The 22,833-nt window shown below is 38.0% G+C and overlaps 1 protein-coding gene and 1 long non-coding RNA gene across 4 annotated transcripts; one reads left to right on the top strand and one right to left on the bottom strand.

Annotated features, from left to right (window-relative positions):
- The first annotated feature begins 72 nt into the window (after positions 1 to 72).
- On the top strand, positions 73 to 5,845 carry LOC128600948 (uncharacterized). Its single transcript, XR_008384633.1, has 3 exons — positions 73 to 197; positions 381 to 439; positions 5,706 to 5,845. It is a non-coding gene; the product is annotated as an uncharacterized LOC128600948 (long non-coding RNA).
- Positions 3,724 to 18,511, bottom strand: gopc (golgi-associated PDZ and coiled-coil motif containing). Of its 3 annotated transcripts, XM_053613759.1 has the most exons (9): positions 17,925 to 18,511; positions 12,043 to 12,207; positions 10,405 to 10,428; positions 8,431 to 8,606; positions 7,666 to 7,831; positions 6,255 to 6,350; positions 5,964 to 6,128; positions 5,699 to 5,876; positions 3,724 to 5,401 (listed from the first exon to the last, which is right to left on the bottom strand). In XM_053613759.1, the coding sequence occupies exons 1-9, from the start codon at positions 18,201 to 18,203 to the stop codon at positions 5,283 to 5,285; spliced, it is 1,368 nt and encodes a 455-aa protein (XP_053469734.1). In that variant the 5' UTR covers positions 18,204 to 18,511; the 3' UTR covers positions 3,724 to 5,282. The 3 variants fall into 3 exon arrangements, with proteins under 3 accessions (XP_053469734.1, XP_053469735.1, XP_053469738.1); XM_053613760.1 differs by lacking the exon at positions 10,405 to 10,428; XM_053613763.1 differs by lacking the exons at positions 10,405 to 10,428; positions 12,043 to 12,207.
- Between the last annotated feature and the right edge of the window lie 4,322 nt (positions 18,512 to 22,833).

Below are 22,833 nucleotides of genomic sequence, written 5' to 3'. Positions count from 1 at the left end.
AGCGTGATCCAGAAGAGAATCTCGTCTCGTCACACACTGCGTAATACATCGGTAACAGAAAATCTGCTCCGTAAGGTCCACACGCTGCAAATCGCCTCCTTAGTAAAATGGGTCCAGAGTCTGGTTTGGAAAAGAAGCACACCGGATGTGTGTGGGTCGAGTTCAAGCTCGGTAAAATGCCTCAGAGGAGAGCGCAGGTAAAATACCGGTTTTTCTATTTAGCCAGGAACGGAGTAGTCATCCGAGTACCAAGTTAGATTTGCTGATATTTGACTGCTCTCACACACAAAAGACATCACCACAGCTCATCAGAGTCAGAAGATAAAGCATTCTGCGTGTTGCGCTTTCTCAGATGTGTGACATTTCTTTCTTGTTATTAGCTTCAAGAGAGAACAGAAGAAAGCTTGGTGAGGGAATGACTGTTTAGAGCTACTACAGTGTAAGTGATCACAGCAATCAAGTAGTTTTATAGGGAAAGAAATATGTCCTAATACATTAAATGTATGGCATTTCATTCATTAATAAACAGAAATCGTTAGCGTAGACAGATCGCTCTGGTCTAAGAGGAATACAACACTTCAGGACATGCTGTTAAGAAAATAATCAACTTTTGCCATAGTTCCATCGTTGATTTATATTTCTATAACAGCATGACTCTTATTTATTAAATGACGTATGAAAGAAAGAACGGCACCCTGTTCACTTCAAGTCACACACGTACATATTGCACATTCTCAGGTCGCCTTACTGGTACCTTTACATCTCAATTTTCTTTCCCCTATACCCGAGTAAGTCGTATCTCTCACTTCCTGTTGGGCCTTTCTTGAAGTAAAATAAAAAATGAACAAAACTAGATACATTTCTAACAAACCAGGCTGATTCCACTTGTTAGCTTTAATATTCCTATAATAATATTCCGCTAACAAATAGAAATCAATTTTGTGCTTTAAATCGCTTTTCAAGAAGTTCACTGTTGCTAGGCAACTGAGAAACACCGCCTCGGAGTATAAGCTAGCTAGCGGTTGCGGAGATCGATTTAGCTGGCTAGTACATTATGACAAAGCTTTTTTTAAGGACAATGTAAATGCCGAATGACGGAGGAAACGAGACAAGGTTGTCGAGAATGTCAACATTTACCTCAGACGTGTTGGCAAATGATTAAAAAAATTTGATTTTATATGGTTAAAATGACATTTATATTTAGCGTCGATCGCTAACTGAACTGAACGGAACTGCTGAGCAATGGTTCAATATTGAGAAGCACCAACAGTGAACTCGGTCATAACATACAAAGTCTCTTTCAAGTCATTTTCCAATACATCTGAGAAAGGTAAACGATTCTGTCACGTTTCCACCGCCATGATGCGTTTACATTGTTCATAAAAGGACTAAGCTGGATAAATCGATCTGTCCCTACACCATTCTCCGGCTTTTCCATGTATAATATGCCTCCTTAGAGCTTTTTACATGAATATCTCTATTTCATACCGAAATAGTCCAGAATTTATTAGACCACATTCTCAGATACTGCAGAAATCTTTCAGACGCTGAACGTCACACACACACACAGTGATGTGACTTCCCGGTTAGGCGTTGTGTACACAAAATGGCTGCTATTTATATTCGAGTTCCTCAGAAACTCTTCTGCATGTTGAGTCTGCATGACGCAGCGATCCCGCGAGTATATCGCAACATGACAGCGGCAGCAGACTAAACAAACCCGGGCTGCGTCTCAAATCGCACGCTAACGTTCAGATCATTTACATCACATGCATTTTTAACTAAACCTCTTGCACCTAAACCTAAATATTTTCTACAATTGAACATTTTATAGTTCGGGTCGAAGTACGTGATTTGAGACCCAGGTTACAGCTACAACAGCTAAAACAATTTTGGAAAGTCCTCAAAATGAGCTAACAGACATATGGGGGGGGGGTTGTTTTTGTTTTTTTCCACATATATGTTTCCCTTCTTCTCTACGGCGAGAAACGTGCGGATCTGTTGAGTTCTGGCGAAAAAGTTCTGGAGCGAAAAAGAGCTAACGTTTTACTAGTCGTCATGGAAACCTGCTGTCCGTACTGCAAAAAAAGAGATATCTAATTAAATGACATAGTGAAACTTGTGCCATTTTTAAGCTTATAAATACGCTTAATGCTTATATCATGAGAAATATTTGATACATACTACTAATTTACACTTTTCTAAGATATCATTTTTTGCAGCAGGGATGTTTGGACTCTGACCTGCCCTCTGGTGGATAGAGTTTTAAATCCAGATGTGCCAGATGTGTATAATGTAAGCAGCCCAGTTATTAAGTGAGCAATTATACTCGAGCAGTAGCTGTAGATGTGTATGTGCGCTGTGAAATACAACGCCAGCCTTACACGATGTGATTTAGCACTTTTATTAAAGTTATCTCCTGAAATATAGACGCGTGTTGGCGGCCTGGGAAACCCCTTTGGATGTCGCTGTAGCTAAATTCTGGAAAACAGACGAAAAATTCGGTTCTGGCAGACAAAATTGGTTTTTTTTTGTTTTTTTCCTGCTTATAATATAACTTTGATGCTTATACTTCAAGAAACGATTTTTTTTTTTTTTTTAAATTACGTGTAAATGTTTTTATTTACTTTCTAACCTAGGCTTGGTTATCTTCCTGCAAAGCTCATGTTTAACAAATACATTGGTAAAAACAGTCAGTCTGTTTAAAGATATCCAAAACCTAGCCGGCGAAGTCTGATTTCCTCACGCGGTCAACGTGACAATTTGATCGAGTTGCCAAAATTTGACTATGTGAGGGTTGTTGTTTTTTTTTTTTACCCCAGATGTCACTCACATTCGATCTTGAGCAATGTAGCTACGATGAAGCTGTTGACATGTATAACTCTTTCTTAATCTGGCTTTTGGCATCCAATCAGAGCAAGCCTGGGTGCAGAAATGGATGTGATTGGTTAAGCATGGGAGGGAATGAAAATAAAGGAGGCGGGTCTTACTGCAAAATCAGGTCTATTCTTGTTCTTGGAAATGAACTAAAAAGGTATACTCACTTAGCAAGACAAATCCCTCCTAGCCTGGATAATATCGCCCAGATCTAGGCTGAATAATAACATTTCACCAACCTTTTCCCATAACAAGAGGAAACACCACTCTACAAACGACACACAGTACTGTGCAAAAGTTTTAGGCACCCGGGTTTCTTTTTTTTTTAAGTACAAACTTTGTTATGAAAGACTTTTATTTTATGACTTCTACATGATCGAGTCGGTACAAAAAAACATTTTAGATTCCCAAACATTAGTTCTCTAGCACAAAATTGAATGTTACAGAAAGTCGTTTGTATGTGAGTAAAGAAAGCAGCGTAGTAAGCGGTACGAGACACTTTTCAGACAGAACACATAGTGAAGGCTGCTGGGTTTCGCTGCAGAAATAAGAAGCGAGTGCGACAGTCAAAGGATCCAGAAGATCCGTGTCTGGTTCTGCAAGACGCTCGATAAAACTTACAGCTCATTTCCTATTTTTATTTTTTGTCACACCAAATATTATCTTTGTTTCATTTACTAAATGTTTACTGCAATTTACGGTATTTTTTTTTTTAAATGTAGAAACATTTCTTTGCATGTGCCAAAAACATTTGCACAGTACTGTGTGTGTGTATATATATATATATATATATATATATATATATATATATATATATATATATATATATATATATATATATATATATATATATATATATGAATGAAACAGAAATATCATTTATGGGTCAATCCATGTGAAATCACTGGAAGCCTCCCGACTGACCATCCGCATTAGTTTGTGAGATGAAAGGGGCTTTAAAAAGAGGGCGTGGCCCTGTAAAAACTACTGCAAACGTTTACTCTTGAACTATCCATGCTAGATGCATGAAATTTACAGGGATTATTGTCTAGTATAAGACGCATTTAACTTCAAAAATAGACGCTCCACAGTTGCATATATGCCAGTTTATGGCATGTAGTTAAATTACTAACTAATACTTTCATTTTTATAGATTGGTTCAAGCTACAAACTTCATATTTTGTGCATTCACTAAGTAAAATACGGTCTTTCAAGTGATATAATCCTTCTTGTGATAGACCTTGTCATACATGGGCAATGTATATTTGTATACAATACAATATACAAATATATATATATATATATATATATATTTAAAAATCACATTTAATACCACATACATCATAAAGTTTGAGTTCTTTCAGACATACACCTAGTTAAGAAAGAACTATAGCATGAGTAACACATGAAAATTTGAAAGAACAAATGTGCTTTAGTTTGGAGATATATAAATTTAAAAAATATAAATTATTATTATTATTATTCATTAAATTAAGTTTTTATTAGATTTTTTGAGGTAATAAATTGACAAATATGCAACTTTGGACCTTATATTTTTTAAAGTTAAAGACATATTATACTAGACAGCAATCTGCTAGACAAAATTTCAATCAAACTTTTTCCATAGCACTGTTTTTTTTTTTGTTTTTTTTACAGGGCCACGCCCCCTTTTAAAGCCTCTACATCCCAGAAACAATGCAGACACAAGCCTGAAGTTTTGCACACTATTTTATTGGGAATATTGACATTATTTCCAGAAGGTGTGAAGCAAATCTGAGATGGTCGGTCGGGAACTTTTTTTATTATTTATTTATTTATTTATTTATTTATTTTTTTTTTTTTTATAAATCTAGTGATTTGAGGTGGATGTACCTTTAAGTTTGATAATGATTAGATGCTGTATGCTAACCTCAACACTTTGTTAAATATCCAATTAATTAACAGAAAGAAGATATCTTAGATTAATACACCAGTACAGCATCGGAGATCAGGTCTAATTCACCTGCTGGGGATGAGTAACTGCACACAAAGGATGCAAAAAAAAAACAAAAACAAATGCACAAACAGACAAACAAACAAACAAAGACCCATCACATCCCATCTCTTCCACCCTGTTAAAACTACAGCAATTTCTCTGCAAATACACATCTCACTCCACGCCATTTTCCTGACCACAGCTGTCGATGTTAATTCAGAAGACATCATGCTCGAGTACAACTTCCTCTCGGTGTTCCTTCTCAGTGTCTCCATGTGATCTCCAGTGGACTCTGAAACTGTGTCATGTCCCCATATGGTACAAAACACGCGTCTTGTTATGTTACAGCTATCATACAGCGCTGGAGTCTTTATTTCTCTCCCTCTCCTTCTCCCTGTGGGGGGGTGCCCCTCTCGTCTCTCCCGGCTCTTCAGGACGAGCTCTGAGGAGACTTGGCCGACTTGGAGGGCGTCTCCTCAGAAGGACTCTCGCTGGAGATGCCCGTGTCTCCGTTCTCGGCTCCGTCCGCCATCAGGTGCTTCTCCACGACTGCACAGATATGAGAGAAGAGAAGCTCGAGACGGAAATTTGAAAGCTATGCAATAAGGACGGGGTTTATCGTATACATTCGTAGGTTTGAGGCTGCTTTCACAGTTTCTCATCTGACATCATGTGTTTCAAAAGCATCGTCAGCCAAACCGAAGTCTTTTATGACCTCTAAAATCATAAACTTCTAATCCATGTACTGGGGGCTATCTAAAGCACTGAATCTGTATAATACTTAATCTAATCATACTGTATATTAAATAATAATAATAATAATAATAATAATGCTTTTGTTCTTGCCTTGCAGTGATGCTGAAGATTCAGCAGGGCCGTTGCCATGGCTACTGCCCGTTCCCTCCTCCAGCTCGTCCAGGTAGAGACGATAGCGATGCCCGCTCTCGTCCTCATACTCCACGTTCTCATCATCCGAGTCCACCTCCGGCGCCACGTACACCACCTCAAACTCGATCTCGCCTCTCTGCAGGATAACGGAATAAAATAATCGGTCGCTGAGCTGCGCATCACGGAATCTCACGCGTTTTTAGCGACTGATGGAGGCAGTAACCTGCTGGGAGAGGATGGTGACGGCCTCCTTGTGCTTGGCGTCTCTCAGGTTGATGTTGTTGACGGCTAATATGGCGTCTCCTACGTGCAGCCCGCCGCATCGCTCTGCAGGCTGGGCCGGGTGAATCTCCGAGATCAGGATGGGAACGCCGTGCTCTTTACCTCCCTGCGACACCACAAGCGCACAAAGGTCACACGCAAATCCTACACACAGCAGCGGTCCTTTCTGATCTGTGGTCTAACGTGAATCTCAGACACAGAGCTTAGGGGGAAAATCTGAGCTAGGACTCACTGTGATCGAGATCCCAAGCCCCTCGTGGTCCTCTTTGGACAGAAGCACTTTGCGGATAGGACCGACTCCTTGAGTCTTCTTCAGAGAATCTGGGTCCTGATGAAGGAAGAGATCACAGTCGGTATTGTATGGTATTCTACAGGGTGTCTGAAAAGTCAGGAACCAATCAGAGTACCAAGAAGCATCATCTCTACCCTTTCATTCAATATTAATGCCCTTTTTCACCTGTAAGGAAAAAATTAAATTTTTTTAAATTACTTATTTCCACCATAGTGGCGGAAATAAGTATCGGACGCGTCGACGTCAACATTTTTTTCAGTAAATATATTTCCTATGAGGTTATTCACATGAAATTTTCACCAGACATCAGTGTTAACTCAAGAAATCTGTAAATATAAAGAAATCACAACATAAAAGTCCTTAAATGAAGTTATGTGTAATAAAGTGGAATGACACGGGAAAAAAGTATTGAACACGCTAAGAAAAAGCAGTTCTCCAAGGCAATGAACCGGCTGAAATCCGTAAGTAATTACACCCGCTATCTGTGCAAATTAATATCAGCTGGGTTAGTACATTGATGGTCTATAAAAAGTCTCTTTGTTGCACAAGAAACATCTCATGATGGGTAAAAGCTCTAAAAAATAAAAATGGGTAAAAGAGCTCTCCTAAGACCGTCGCAACCTTATTGTTGTGAAACATATCGATGGAATCGGATACAGACGTATTCCTAAACTTCTGAATCTTCCAGTAAGCACCATTGGGGCCATTATCCGTAAGTGGAAGCACAGAACTTCATTTATAGACTTTAATGTTGTGAATTCTTTATATTTCCGGATTTCTCGAGTTAATACTGATGTCTGGTGAAAATTTCATGTGAATAACCTCATTGGAAATATATTTACTGAATAAAACGTTGGCGCGTCCGATACTTACTTCCCCTACTGTACATGTAGTTGAACTCTTATTGGTTCCTGATTTTTTGGACACCGTGTATAAAATGGGCTCCGTGAAGTATAACCAGTGGTCTGATGTGTTGTTTTTTTTTGAGTCTTATATGACATGCCTTTAATCCAAAGCTCTAAGGTCAAATAAATTAGCCAGGATATTAACACACACATTTGAATAATGAGAATAATGTACATGAATTGTTCATAAGACAAAGTTGTACTATGGGGTCCATGGAATCGCTTTACTGCTGACTGGCTGCAAAAAGTTTGCGCACCCCTGCTCTAAAGAAGCGCGTGCAGCCGTGAACTCGTGTATGCAGAAGAGGGCGTTTAACGCTTTCCTCCGAGTGTTCAGCTGAGCATGTGAACTTTTTTTTTTTCTTTAATTTCAAGACTACATGTGTACTACATGCTCAGTTATAGTATAGTGTGTATTACTGCAGTGCCTGTAAGTTAGTTCTTACATGTCCTACGGGTGAGGGCAAGGGCTTCTTTGGGTCGTTGCGCCCTCTGCAGGCTCGGATGACCGTTTTGTGGCGGTGCAGATGAATTTCCGCTTCCAACTGGTTCCACAGTTTATCGTGAGCCGGCCCCTTCATGTCCCGACCTAACAGCTGAATCTGCTGGACCCTAAATTAAAACAGACAACTCAGGACACCGGAGTTTTCTCCCCACACTGCGTCAGGTCAAGTCTGCAGAAACGGCCCACTTTCACGTTTTATTTTTGCATTGTTTACTGCATTGTTTACTGCATGTAGGTGTCGAATCATATTTCGACACAATTTACAGTTTCGTGCAATACAAGCGTTGCGTAGTGCTGAACAAATACCCGGATTCCTCTAGGAAAAAATTTTTTTTTTTACTCAATTCTAATTTGTGTCGCTCTTTTAATGTTTTCTTTTGACTCGTAAATTAGTAAGAGGTGAAATAGCTGTAGAAATAACTTTCACTGTATGAATGAACTTGTTGTAGGTTAGTGAACTGGCCTGATAAATCAATAATAACTTGTATCTGTGAAAATATATGTAACAATGGGACCGTTTTATGACCTTTAGGAACTCTGCCTAGTTTTAACGCTCCTTTATTAAAAATATGGCGTACAATTCAACCTTTGCAATAAACACTGCAATATATTTGGCTTGAGAGACACAGATCTTGATTTTTGAAATGTCATCATGCTAATCTAAGAACATCACAACCTCACAGCACAGTGTTTGTGGTTCTCCTACCTCCCAGCCAGCTCCTTATCCAAGTATTTGGCTGCCAGTCTGGCGCCGTACACCTCAGCCTGCAGTACCGCGATGTGCCTGCGGAGGGCCTCGTTCTCTTTTTTCAGCATCCTCACCTCGGCTTCCAGCTTCACCTCCTTCACCTTCTCCTTCTTACTGGCCTCCAGTTCCTTCTCCTGTTAACCACACACACACACACACACACACACACACACAGAATGTATCTAAGAAGAGCAGGAAGTTAAAAAAACACTCAGCTCTTTATGTATACGACCTTTAGTGTCAAACACATCACAAACACACACACACACACACACATAGACAATGTTAGAGGTTGTTTTGTTTTTTTCGCCAGGATTGTCAGAAACACAAACACACACATGCACGAACTCGTACACACACAGCTACCACAGTAACTAGACTAAGCCCGACACACTAACACAACAGAAACGCGCTAACAACACTTTAGTCAAAAGCAATGGCTTTCATTACTATGGTCATTACAAATTATGACCTAATAAGCAGAAGTGCAGGATCGTAGCACCATTTCAAGCCTTTCTGAACCATTTAAAGTGGCATATGGGCAATTTCCAAATTTGTATGCAACACATTGACTTGCTTTTGTAAGATGTTCAAGCTCATATTACAGTTACACTAAGAGTACTAAAGGTGTATCTAATAAACCAGTAATGCAGTGTATATAGCAGTTTACTAGCATTAACGATGTTATATTTATACCACAGCACTCTCGGTTCTTGAAGGAAATTCTCTTATATCATGTACTCTTATATTATGAACTACTATTAAGACACCTTAGATACGGGGAATACTGGGTTATAGTTTCTGTTTGTGTGTCTCTGTGCTTTCAAATACCTATGATGGATGTATTCATTTAACTACCTCTTTGAATAAGCTGATCAACTGCCATCCTTTATTATAGCCGACACATGTATTTTCTGTCTCTTGAGAAGACTTATTTTCGTAGTGTGCTGTGTGTTTTGTCTAAATCTGTCTAGCACCTGCACAAGTAGAAACCCGCCTACGCACTACTGCTTATCTATGTACGTATAAATACTCCTGTTTTGCATGAATAAACCGGATGTCTCTGTGAACAGCACCGTGTCAGTGTGTGTCCATTTAGACGCTCCAGGCGCCTGAACGCTTTGTGGTAAATCACAGTTCTGCGCTGTGAGCGAGAAAGTAAGAGTTAAGTGAAATATAAGGCTGAAAGGGCTGACGGAGGTCTGAAAGACATAATCTGAGATTTAATATCTCTAACAGTTCTCAAATCTGATTGGTCAGAAGATGTTGATTGATTGATCAGTAATAATAATAATAATAATAATAATAATAATATTTGCAGGTGCTCCTAATACGTTATCATATTCATATTTTATATATATATATATATATATATATATATATATATATATATATATATATATATATATATATATATTATATATATATATATATATATAATATATATAATATATATATATAATATATATATATATAATATATATATATATAATATATATATATATAACACTTGGGACGTGTGGGGAAACACGCAAATGTTTCACGCCAACAGATCCAATTTTTCGCACGAGTTAAATTCGCAACTTGGAAACATAGCTACAGACTCCGTTTCATGTTGGACTGCATCCCATCTCTCAGTTGTTGTTTATGTTAGTTTCCAGTGTTTCCAGAGTGTTTCATTTTTCACAGGGTTTGCCCATACACGTCTTTAAACGGCTCAAAATGCAATAAAGAAATACTACAATCCGGTAACTGCAGGATTAGCCCAACACAAACATATCAAACATGATCAAAGCATGACTGTTCACCACCATGTAGAGTACATCGCTTAGACAAGTCCACAAACACAGACAGGACACAGAGAGGACATAGGCAGGGGGGGGGAAAGAAAAAATAAATAGATAAAACTCAAGATGCACACAGAGCACTTACCATCTCCTCCACGGAGGCAACAGGCTTAGGGCCAAGGAGAGAAACACAGAGGGTCAAAGGTTAGAAAGGCAGTGATTTCAGGATCAGGGAGGTAAAGGCAGAACTGTAGTAATCACATGTAGTAAGGCTTTTATTCATACGCTCAGCTCAGTGAGACAGAAGACACACAGAGCAGTTAAACAACAGGCTCAAACCACAGCGTGGATTAGCAGCAAACACACGAAGAGCAATAACTCCAACGGACGACTGATAGATCGGCTAGTGCGGTTCCAGTGTATCGGTAGAACTCACACTGACAAAGCAGGACTAAACATGTCTTTAAATGGTCTATAGCAAGCTCATATTCATGAACGTGAGGGTACGGTGCTCTTGTTCATGTACATGTTCCCCATTGTTATTCTCCTGTTCGCTAGTAGGGTTTAAACCACCATTTCTATTTATACAGCTAACCGGATGCAATACGATCGCTAAAGACGCATGTTCATACCAGGTTTAAAACGAGGCCTTGGTGTGTCTCATTATCATAAGCAACACAAAAATGGTCAAACAGTGCACGTTATAATATTAAAAGAGAGAGAGAGAGAAAAAAAAAACATCTAAAAGTTTGCATCCCCCTTCCAGAAAGTTCATTAATTCATCTTCAGGAACCGCTATATCCTGGTCGAGGTTACAGCTTGTAAATCGGTAATAATAATAATAATAATAATAATAATAATAATAATAATAATAATAAATATTCCCCTAAAACTTTGTCATAAGGTTCAGGAGATCCTTTCAGTTGTAATATTCGCCTTTCTCTGTCTTTTCAAACTATTCTCCACACGTTTTGGAACGATCTCGTCTTTAGGAAACTTTATCTACAAACAAAATCCAAACTCGTTAGGAATGAAATAAACTAGATAAGATAGAGATACTCTTTCCTGGTTTCCATTCAACTACAGGGGATGTAAAGTGTTGCACCCGATTATTTTTAACAACAACATACTGCTGGACACTAGAGGGCGCTAATCGGTTCCGGAAGGGTGCGATCTGTTTGGGATTCAAACCCACGATATTGAGATTTTACAGTTAGGTGAGTTTTTGTTGTTTATTTGTGTTTGTGCAGTTGACTCATTATATCGCTAGACCTCTGGTCATTAAAGTGCTGCTTCACAGAGCCTAAAATTTTCCCACTTGTTTAAGAGCTACACTATTGCTTACTCAGGTCTGGACATTTCCTAGGTTTTGTTTCTTGTAATTGGCAATAAAATAGTCCCTTCATTAGTATGCTTTAATTTCTCAAAAAAAATTACCGAACTGAAATAACCCCACCTCCGAGCTATAAAGTCTGCTGGTGTTTGCTTCATTTCTTTTCCTCATGTAAAACTGGATCAATTAAACGTTTAGTTTGAACGTTTTTTCATTTAAAAGCAGTATGCACATCTGTAATGACTAGCATTTTTGTCTGGCCCTACATCAATATAAACACACAATAATGCCATGAAGGACAGGAGTCGTGTCTAATTTAAACCAAGCAGAGATAAAATGACCTGATCTAAAAACAGATTCTACTAACTAGCCAATAAGTCTGTACGCGACTATGATGTAACGTGCTAGAGCTAGGCTAAAGAAGGTTCTAGGATGTAGGGAAGTGCACACCATCCTGTCTTTAATGGAGCTGGAGTCGACGGTCTGGCCTGCTCTGGCGTGGAGCTGTAGCTGCAGAGCGTGAAGCTGGAGCAGCTGCTCATGGACCTCCTTCTCCACCACGGTCTTCTCCGCCTGCACGTCCGTCAGCTCCGACTTCAGATCCACCAGCTGAGCCTGAAGCGAGCACACCGACAAGCGACAACAACCTGAGTTAGTTATAACGAGTACTTAATGAGAGCTTATAGGGTGAAGGTGCATCAGGTGGAGCTCATATCTGAAGGCCACAAACCCCAAAGGCCACAATCCTGGATAGAAAGCACGAAAACATAATACTCAAAACACACGAATATCAGAACCGAATTACGATGGGCTATCTACAGTAATTCCTTTTAAAAATGGCATCTGAATCATTCTTAATTTGTATATTAACGAGTCTATATGATATCCAGCGGCAAAAATGAACACATTCGTTTCCTGTTCACTATACATGCTTACTACGTACGTTACAATAACAAATACGTTATTGTTTCTATAGTAACAGCTCATACACTTGGGACTTGAACGGAAGACGTGCCACATCATTTAATAATAATAATAATAATAATAATAATAATAATAATAAACAAAGTGTTAAAGTTAAACCAATAATCACTGATGTTTTTTGTTAGTAGAAATATACTAGAGAGAGAGAGAGAGAGAGAGAAGGCTGGTGAAGAATGATTTTTTTTATTTATCTTTTTTAAAATCGCAGTTTTAACGTAAGTGATAACAGGAACTATCTTGTCTCTCAGACGTTCCGCAACAGTAAATCTAACTATAAACCGTTAAATACACGCCGGTCGTACATTAATAAATGAAATGCTGTAATTGTTGGTAAATCTCTGTGGTATAAGCAGAATAACAAACTCCAGACCGAACTTCAGGGGGAGTAGTGGCACACCCTGATCATGCACTATTTTTGTAAAACAGCATGGTCTGGAACGTGTTTTCCTTATATAAATTATATAGGGCAAGTTGCACTACACCAGCTAACACAAAGTTTTGGGAAGGTTCTTAAAAAGTTAGTCTGGAGCCCTGTGAAAGACATCCAACATGGCAGATCTGATTCAAGGAAAAAAAAGAGGACAGAGCTCGATCCCGTCTACGAGAGGCAAGTTTAAATCTCACCACACCCATAATAATAATAATAATAATAATAATAATAATAATAATAATAATAGAGCTGAAATGGACATCTGGAGCTCGGTGTCAAGATTTCATACCAGGAGAAAGGCTTTTAAGCGCTGCACTTTACTGTGAGTAAGCACATCATTTACTCTTCCACACTCAGCTATTTATAAAATGGAGTCTATTGGGAAAGTTTGTGACTCTAATGAGGAGCCTGAGAGAGCTAGAGAGCTGCTCACGTCTCATGACATTCTCTTTCCTTTAGAGAGACAGAAACAGCGGTCCTCTGAGAGACAAGGTTTAGATTCAATTAAACATTTAAAAATAAATAAATAAATAAATACATCAGTGTTACTCTGGCACAAGCTTTTTTTGTTTGTTTGTTTGTTTGTAATGGTGAGAACAGAGATGGCTAATGATTTAGATTCACTAAAGTAGCCAAACTATTATGACATAAAGTATATTAATATTCTTAGTTGCTAATAATCCTTACCTGCTAAACATAGCTAACTAGCTAATATAAGCTAATCTAACCGTATTTCATAATATGACAACAGTCATATTCATACATTAATCATTTCTGATAAATAATAATAATAATAATAATAATAACTAACTAACTAACTAACTAACTAGCTAACAAGCAACAAATCTGCCAGGATTTCTAAGTAGGTTTGTAAATTATATATAGTGTATATAGGTGTTTCACGGCTAACTCTAGCCAACTAGCTTAACATATTTGTGTTATTCTTCACTTCTAACGTTAGCCGGTTAGCTTATATACGCCGAGCTGACAGGATTTTAAATACGATTTTTTAAAAGTCACACACGGTTCATTAACTCTACTGTAAATACTAGCCAACTAGCGAATATGAGCAAACCTGACAAGATCTTTAAGTTATATTCATAGGTGTTAATAATCCTCACTGCTAAAAACAGCTAACACAAGCTAAGAGGATTTCTGCTAATAATCTTCCAACTCTAGCCAACTAGCTTACATTAATCATCTTAAACATTAATAATCTTCACTTCTAATGAGTCAGCTATCTAGAATAAGATAACCTGACAGGAAGTCATTCAGAGATGTTAATAATCTTCACTGCTAATGCTAGCCAACTAGCTTACATAAGCTAACCTGACAGGATTTCTTGCTATTTACAGTTAATAATCTTTACTGCTCTCGCTACCCATCTATGTAATATGAGCTACGATTACAGGATTTTAAATTGTTTTCAGAACTGAAAAAAAAAAACAGCTAACTTGCTAACCTGACAGGATTTCTGAGTGGATTTGCAAGTGAATTTAATTGTCACTGCTAATGTTAGCCACAGAGCTTACACAAGCCAAACTGACAGGATTTTTAACAGCATTTTAAGCTTTAAATCTACTGCGAACACTGCTTAATCTAGCCATAGCTAATGTGATCCGTCTGACAGGATTTCCAGAAGCCATAATTCATAAATGAGGTAAAGCACATTCTGTCAAACTGAAAAGTGCGACTGAGCGAACTGGTGAACGCAAACATACACAAAGCTTCCGACTGTGAACGTAATCCAAATCAAAAGATATAACCTGCAGGCAATTTAATACATTTTAAAACCAACTATCCACCTCTCAGCTTCACAAAATATTGTCCAGACTTAGGCCTATTTCTAATACACTTATAATACTTCAGAAATATTTCATCTGGTGTTTGATATTTAGTAATAGTAGTAGTTCCTTCATGGCACTTCCTGGGTTTTATTGCCTTCCAGTGATTTAATACTTGGGCATTAGCCCTGATAGCTGTCCGTGTTGGCTCGTAATCCTGGTTATGGGACTTCTTCCAACACTAAAGCAGTCCGAGAGTGAAGTCACAACCGCTTGGATGTGACAACGTCTACGGTAATAGCTGGTTATAACATGACACACCGACTTCCTGCCGAGCTGGACTAGTCATGCTATTTCCACACTTGCTTCTTTGTGCAACACTAACATAAACGCTGATCATATTCTCAGTGGAGACTCGAAGAAGCTTTTAAGATATCTGGGAAGTTGTGGGCACACAGCAGCTGAGAGTGCTGACACACACGACTCTGCGATACACTTTTCAGACTTTAAGACAGAGGGTTGCAAGAGGAGAGCTGGGGCTGCACAGTAAGTAAGAAATATACCACTTGAGGGTGTGCTGTTATAGGAAAACAATCAACAACATGGTGGAAGCCTGAATACAATCGCCAGAAATAAACAGCTAAGCGTACGCTATAAACGAACTACACCACGGTCGCTCGACTTCAAACGCTGGAGGATGAAGCGAAGCTCGCGGCAAGCGCTAAAATGCTAACTTGTTTTCCAGGTTTTGGCGTTACAAAATGACGTCATCCCCGCGCCGCTCTATGGTGACTGGCTGTAAGTTCAGGAAGCGCTTGATTTGATCTGCAGCGGAGTTTTCTATGAGCAGAGGACGAACTTTAAACCTCAATATCGCAGGCGATCATGTTCATGTAATCGTGGGCAGTCAAAATCGTAACCGAGATCAATATTCGATTAACTGTGCAGCCCTATTTCACACTACTGTTGTGAACTAGATGCAGTTTGGTCGGCTCCGTACGGAGGTAAGCCCGTTTCGTAGCAGTTGTGTGACAGGAAAGACCTAAATGAATCACATGAAAATGTATCACATGAAAATGTATCACATGAAAATGAATCAAATGTAAATGAATAAATAAATTAAAGACAGGAAAGACCTAGTTAGTGGGTTGGAATTTGGAGATGATCAAATCAGGAAGAAACCTTATGAAATACTCTAATGTCTAAGAAATATTTTGCAAATATCTTGTGAGGAAATACATTTTCAAAGCATGAGTAGTTCATGAAATTGCTCAATTTCATTTACGACTTAAAAACTGAACTTTCAGTGCACTGCTACTTTTTTAGTCCTGCTAGAACCCATTATTATACAGGCGTGGATAAATCCGTAGCCCTGGCCTGTTTTCTTCAAGTTAAAGGTGATTTTAGCCCTAAAGATTGCTTTGTGCATTTTACACACTTATATTCAGTGTTTTTATTGAAGATGCAATGACCCAAAAGAAAAGTCACTGGCTGAACAGGTTCAATAGACTCAATTTCGCTAAACCTGCACTTCTTGTTTAACATGGTTGGGCCTTAAGGCATCCCATGATTATCTATATTCAATTATTTACTGGCCTCTGTCTAAGCATCATTAGTTACGTCTCAGAAAAGTCAGATTAATTATAATCGAGCTTTCAAATGTCATTTCACGCCCACTTTCTGACTTTTTCTCATCTTTTTTAAACTGTCGTTTCTGTACAAATACATACGTGTGTACATACACGCTGAATTTTATTTTTTCGTACAGAATGAAAAGTTCTTCATTAAAAAAAACATCATAATTTGAACTGTAACTTTTTAAAAAGTCCTTTATAACTTTTGATCCAATGTGTTCGAACTACATGACACATATGGTGACAAGTGCAACACTAGTGAACTAGTATTGGGATTCAGGGTTGATCAAGAGGAACATGACCTTAGGGGTGAAGGAGTGTATAAGGGGGTCAGAGATCTAGAGGTATTTGAGAAATGCTCTTCAAAATCCTTGGGGTGAGACTAGGGCTGAGAGCAACTGTCCATGAACCAAGGCCAATACCCAGTATTGGAGAAAAAAGCCAGAGTTACCAGTGTTGGCAAATAAATGCCTAAGACCAACAATCAAGAGCCAAAGCCAAGAATTAGTGTTTGAAAACCAAACAGAGCACCCATTTTTGAGAACCAAGGCCAAGAACCAGGGTTTGTGAACTATTGTTTGTAAACCAAGGCCAAGAACCAGATTTTAAGAAACACAGCTCGAGAACCAAGGCCGAGAGCCCACGCTCGAGAACCAAGGCCGAGAGCCCACGTTCGAGAACCAAGGCCGAGAGCCCACGTTCGAGAACCAAGGCCGAGAGCCCACGCTCCAGAACCAACTCCGAGAGCCCACGCTCCAGAACCAAGGCTGAGAGCCCACGCTCCAGAACCAAGGCTGAGAGCCCACGTTCGAAAACCAAAAGCAGTTGTGTTTCTTGAATAACCAGTGTTTGAGAACCTAGGTTGAGGACCAGCGTTCAAGAACCAGCATTTGCAACCCTACGTGAGGACCAGCATTTGAGACCTAAAACCGAGGACCAGGGTTCTAAGACCAGCAATCAAGGCCCAAAACCATAGCAATGATGCACATGAAAGACGTGGATTTTTTTTTTTTTTTTAAAAAGAAAGACTTGTGTAATGATGTGTCATGAAAGAGATAAGATGGAGGAGTTTGAGACAGGAAAAGACCAGAGCATGTTTACAGAGTCAACACTAGCAACTTTTACACCCACACACACACACACACACAAAGAAAGAGAGAGAGAGAGAGAGAGAGAGAGAGAGAGAGAGAGAAAGGATCAGAGTGCACAAATACTGATGACGCAGAAGGGTGAAACACCCAGGTATAATGATCATAATGAGAGCTGGACTGATTACAAGTGCAATAATTAGGATAATGAGAGACGTTTGAAGGTTTTCTCACTGATGATTGATTTAATAAAAATAAATATTCCCAGTCCATCACGAGGCCCAGAATAATATAAAGCAAGCTGCACATCCTTTTAGTGGACTGTGCTGTAGAGAAGTGCAGGCTGCATTACTCTGGGCCTCATGATGGACATGTGAGCAACATGTAACTGGATACATGAGCAATTCCTCACCTCTAATTTATGATTGAGCTGAAAGACGGTCTGTGCTTTATGGCAAAGCTGAGCAAAACACGAACTCAGGCTCGTCATCTTCTGCCGGCCTTCGTACGTGATGTCGGCCTGGTCCGGATCGATCTCCCCCAGCAGCAGATCCACATCCACGAACGCCTTGTCGAACTCCTTCTCCAGCACCTCCAGCCAGCGGAACACTGACATACCGGCAGCCGGAGCGGAGAGCCGCGAACCCGGCGACGCAGCGGGGGAAGCGCCGGTGGCGGCGGACGAGGACATTTAGCGAACGAGCCGAGGCTTTCGACACAAACAAGACAGAGCTCGCTCTCTCGCTCTCTCTCTCTCTCTCTCTTTTATTAAAAGTGTTTACCTTTTCTGATCACCTAAATCTAGCTGCTCAGTAGGACTTCACACCGATCTGCGGTGATAAGCGGAGATAATTAGTCTGATTAAAGTGTTTATTTGAGCTTGTCCGTGTTCTCATCAGGACGCAGAGATTCGATATCGAAGCTGAGTCGTCCACGTGGATCGATTAGACAGGTCTGCCACACGCTTCAGGCGAATGCGCAGGAAAAGCAGCGGAAAACAGATCTCATCGATCGAATCAACCGTAAAGGATCCCGGAAATATACAGCTAGAACATGACGATTTCTTCTGTACGTCAGCTTATTTAGTCTTAATAACGTATTATTATTCTAAATGTTATTCTTATTATTATTGTTATTAATGATAGTTTATATTTTTCTAAACCATTCTACATAATATTTTATTACTTTGAAAAGAAGCTGTGTGTATATATATATATATATATATATATATATATATATATATATATATATATATATATATATATATATATATATTTGTAATTATATATAATATAATAATATAATATAGCTTTATAAAAATTACAACAAAACAAAAAAGGACATGGCAACTTCCAGTATATTATAAGCTGCAGTACAATGTTGTATATAATAATACAAATGTTCTTGTTCTTTTATTCATTGTTTTTTAAAAATATATTTTACAATTATTTTCCATGCATTTTTTATTATTGTTGTTGTTGTTGTTGTTGTTTGTACTATGTTTATAATTGAATAATTAGATTTTATTTTTTCCAAAACATTTTTACATTATTTTTACTGTATTTTATTACTGTTATATATACTATATATATATATATATATATATATATATATATATATATATATATATATATATATATATATATATATATATATATATTTATATATATATATATATATATTGTTTAACAAAATGCAAAGTTCTAAATTCTGCATTTATTATATTATAATTTAATATTAATATAATTTCCTTGCATTATGGAAATGAAAACAAAAAAGGACATGGCAACTTGTTTAAAGATTTAAAATAATATATAATAATACAAACATATGTATTTTACACTTATTATTATTGTTGTTGTTGTTTATAAAGTTTATATTATAATGTTTATATTTTTATATATTTTTTTCTAAAATATTCTTACATTATATTTTTTTAAATTATATGTTTAAGGTCGTTTCCATTTCTGTATTAATTTATTATAATATAAACGAACAAACTACTTAGGCAGATTAATTTGTATTTTAATTGTCACTTTATCATATTTGATACAATATGAAAATCTTCCAGTATAGGACACTATATTAGCATATGTGGATGTGATAGTATCTGATATACATTTTTAAACATGAGCAACAGAGAAGCATGAAAAATGTTAATTAGGATGTTCATGTAATGTATTGGGACTGCAGTGGCTGTAAAGTCCAGTAGGCACACAAACCATCATCCATTAAAATCAAATGAATAATTTGTGTGTAATATTTAACACGTACAAGATCCGATAAAAGAATACATGCGTAAATCAAACTGGTGGTAATGAGGGATATATGTTATACAGTTTTGTATTTTATTTTTATACGGTTGCATTAAAGGTTTATAATGAATTCTGATCATTGATAAAGCAATTCTGAACTTGGATTTACACCCACCGTCCACTTTATTAGTACATCTGATCATTTATCCAGTTATCTAATCAACCAATCGTGTGGCAGCAGCACAATGCATAAAAATCCTGCAGATACAGGTCAAGGTCTTCAGTTAATGCTCACATCAAACATGCAAATGAAGAAAAAAGTCTGAGGGTCTTCAGGCTGAAACACCTTGTCGATGAGAGAGATCAGAAGAGAATGATCAGACTCCTCTGAGCTGACAGGAAGTCTATAGTAACACACATAAGCACTCAATACAACCGTGGTGAGCAGAAAAGCAGCTCAGAACGCACGACACGTCACATCTTGAGGTGGATGAACTACAACAGCAGAAGATCACATCAGGTTCCACTCTTGTCAGCTAAGAACAATAATCTGAGGCTATCATGGGCACAGACTCACAGAAGCTGGACAGTTAAAGACTGGAAAAAGGGCAGATGATTGCTTTTTTAATCTTTAACTGGATGTGTCCATGTGAAAAATGTATGTTACGTGTAAATCTCACATGACGTAATTAAAATTTTGTGCATATTAATAAGACTGGCGTGCCGTCCTTTATGTTTGGTGCCATTTCCCATCTGTTTTGCTTTACCAAAATACCCATGTTGAGTCCGTTTTCTTAGAAGTGTTAGGTCTGTGTTGGAGTTGTGGTAGTTGTGCCATCCTGTTTTGCTTGTCTTTGTGGAGTATTTATTCATCAGCAGCACATTGTGCTGACAGGATGGACAGAGGGTGGAGGCCTTTCTTTCCTCGTCCTTTACTAATGCATGAGGATTTTCGAGGCCTTAAAATGGGGTCAAAAAAAGTCAGAGAACCCCTGCTTTAAGTAACTGCTTAAGATTTGTTGCAAAAGTAGAATAAAAAATTAAAAATCCATAAATAAAAGAGGGCTCTTAATATTCGAGTACTAATTCACATACATTTTTCTTCAGTGCCAAGCTGAATTTAAAATGCACAAATCTGAATCTTTATGCAGTGATTTTTAGCATTTGTAGGTGAAGTTTTGTAGTTTGTACCATTTTGGACGGAATGATTTTGTGCTCGAATGATTTCGGGCAAGGATTCAAATTCAGCTGTATCATTTTTAACCATCAGGTGTAGAAAATACACGTTAATACATTTATATTTTTGGTGGCACAATCCAGTTCAAATTCAGACTCAGATTTTCAAAACACCACATCTGGGGAACAGCAAAAGAGCACAGATTCGATTGTCACCATTGGAGCTACAACGAGGCAATAATGTAGGATTTTTTGAAACTTTGAATCTCGATTTCAAAAACTAAATTTTGTACATGTTTAAATCAGATTGTACTGGCACATTTCTAATTTCATAAAACACCACCTTTAAACGCAAACTGTATACAAAATGATTACGACTAAACATTATTATATGCCTCAGAATAGCATTTCAAATAATGTTTGTTCTTTTTACTGACTAAAGGAACTCATTTAGTAAAAGTATTTAAGCGGAGGAAATTGCATTGGGCTGTAAACAGTTTATCAGCAAGTTTCTCACGTCTGCAAACAGACAGGACAATCTACGACTGAGATCCCAGTTCCGTGTCAGTGTTTTCTAACTGAGATAATGATCTGAGCCATTGTTCCAGATAATCTCGAGGAGTCCTTCTCTCACTGGCAGATCAGCTATTTAAGCCTCCGGGTCTCAGGAAGCTGTTTCAGCACTGACGTGGCCCGAGTCATGTCTCCATGATGTGGATGCTTCACGTTCTCCTTTACACTCTGCTCTATAATCGTAGCTCTGTGTGCAGCTATGTATGTCCAGAGAAATGTGTGTGTGAACCGGCAGCGTCTGTGCAGTGTTATAGGGTGCAGTCTGTACCCTTGGGCATCGCAGGAGACGTGAGGAAACTGAACTTAGGATATAACCACATAAAGGAGATAAAGGTAATGCTTAATATCTGTCACCTTGTCACAAGCTTCTGTTGGTTACTAGTGGCTTTGTAATGGTCTTTTCTGTATGGGTTCAATGTAAAGAATTGTACTGGTCTACCAGATAGTCTGTAGCTGATTTGGAACATGTTAATGGTTTCGTAATGGGATATATATATATATATATATATATATATATATATATATATATATATATATATATATATATATAAATAAATAAGGTCATATAGGTGTTTGTCCTAATAGACTATGACTAAATACTGTATTTTAATCTTTCTGAAAAAGAAAAAAAACAAACAAACAGGAAGGCACTGATATATAACACATGACATGGTTATCTAGATAGAACTGACAAATATTCAATTACTTTACATTCACTTTTTTTTAAAACTTCACGCGTTTCACGTCCAAAATGCACAACAACACCACAAACACGTCTCAAACTCAAGATACACTATTTCTTATTTTTACCTAATCAGACAGCAATCAGTGCAAAAAACTCCATTACGTTTTTTACGTTACATTCAATTCAACTCGATTCAATTTGGTTTGTATAGCGCTTTTAACAATGGATATTGTCTCAAAGCAGCTTTACAGAAACATATAAACACAGGATAGAGATTTTAAGTGTGTGGATTTATCCCTATTGAGCAAGCCGGTGGTGACGGTGGTGAGGAAAAATTCCCTAAGATGATATGAGGAAGAAACCTTGAGAGGAACCAGACTCAGAAGGGAACCCGTCCTCATCTGGGGAACAACGGATAGTGTGAAAGTAAAAGAAAGTTCATTAAGGTTTTACATGAAGTCTGTTTGTTGAACTAGTCCACTGTTCACTAAAGGACACCTGAGTTCAAAACTGCATGTGGTAATTGCAGTCCCAAGGCCATCGCAGCAACCCTAGTCCCAGCAACCACAGTGAGAATGTCCATGTGGAATTGAGGTCCAAAACCATTCCCATGGTACTTCAAGTGGTACCAT

Source organism: Ictalurus furcatus, chromosome 25 (assembly GCF_023375685.1).
Source record: "Ictalurus furcatus strain D&B chromosome 25, Billie_1.0, whole genome shotgun sequence".
In the NCBI taxonomy this organism is placed as follows: domain Eukaryota; kingdom Metazoa; phylum Chordata; class Actinopteri; order Siluriformes; family Ictaluridae; genus Ictalurus; species Ictalurus furcatus.
The sequence above is the reverse complement of the archived record's forward strand: the minus strand, read 5'-3'. Positions and strand labels throughout refer to the sequence as shown.

Excerpts from the sequence above, each read along its gene's own strand:
- gopc (XM_053613759.1), bottom strand. The coding sequence starts at position 18,203 with ATGTCCTCGTCCGCCGCCACCGGCGCTTCCCCCGCTGCGTCGCCGGGT. Across the intron at positions 12,208-17,924 it reads AGCTCAATCATAAATTAGAG|GCTCAGCTGGTGGATCTGAA; the intron begins GTGAGGAATTGC and ends TGCTCGCTTCAG. Across the intron at positions 10,429-12,042 it reads GCTCCATTAAAGACAGGATG|CCTGTTGCCTCCGTGGAGGA; the intron begins GTGTGCACTTCC and ends CTTGGCCCTAAG.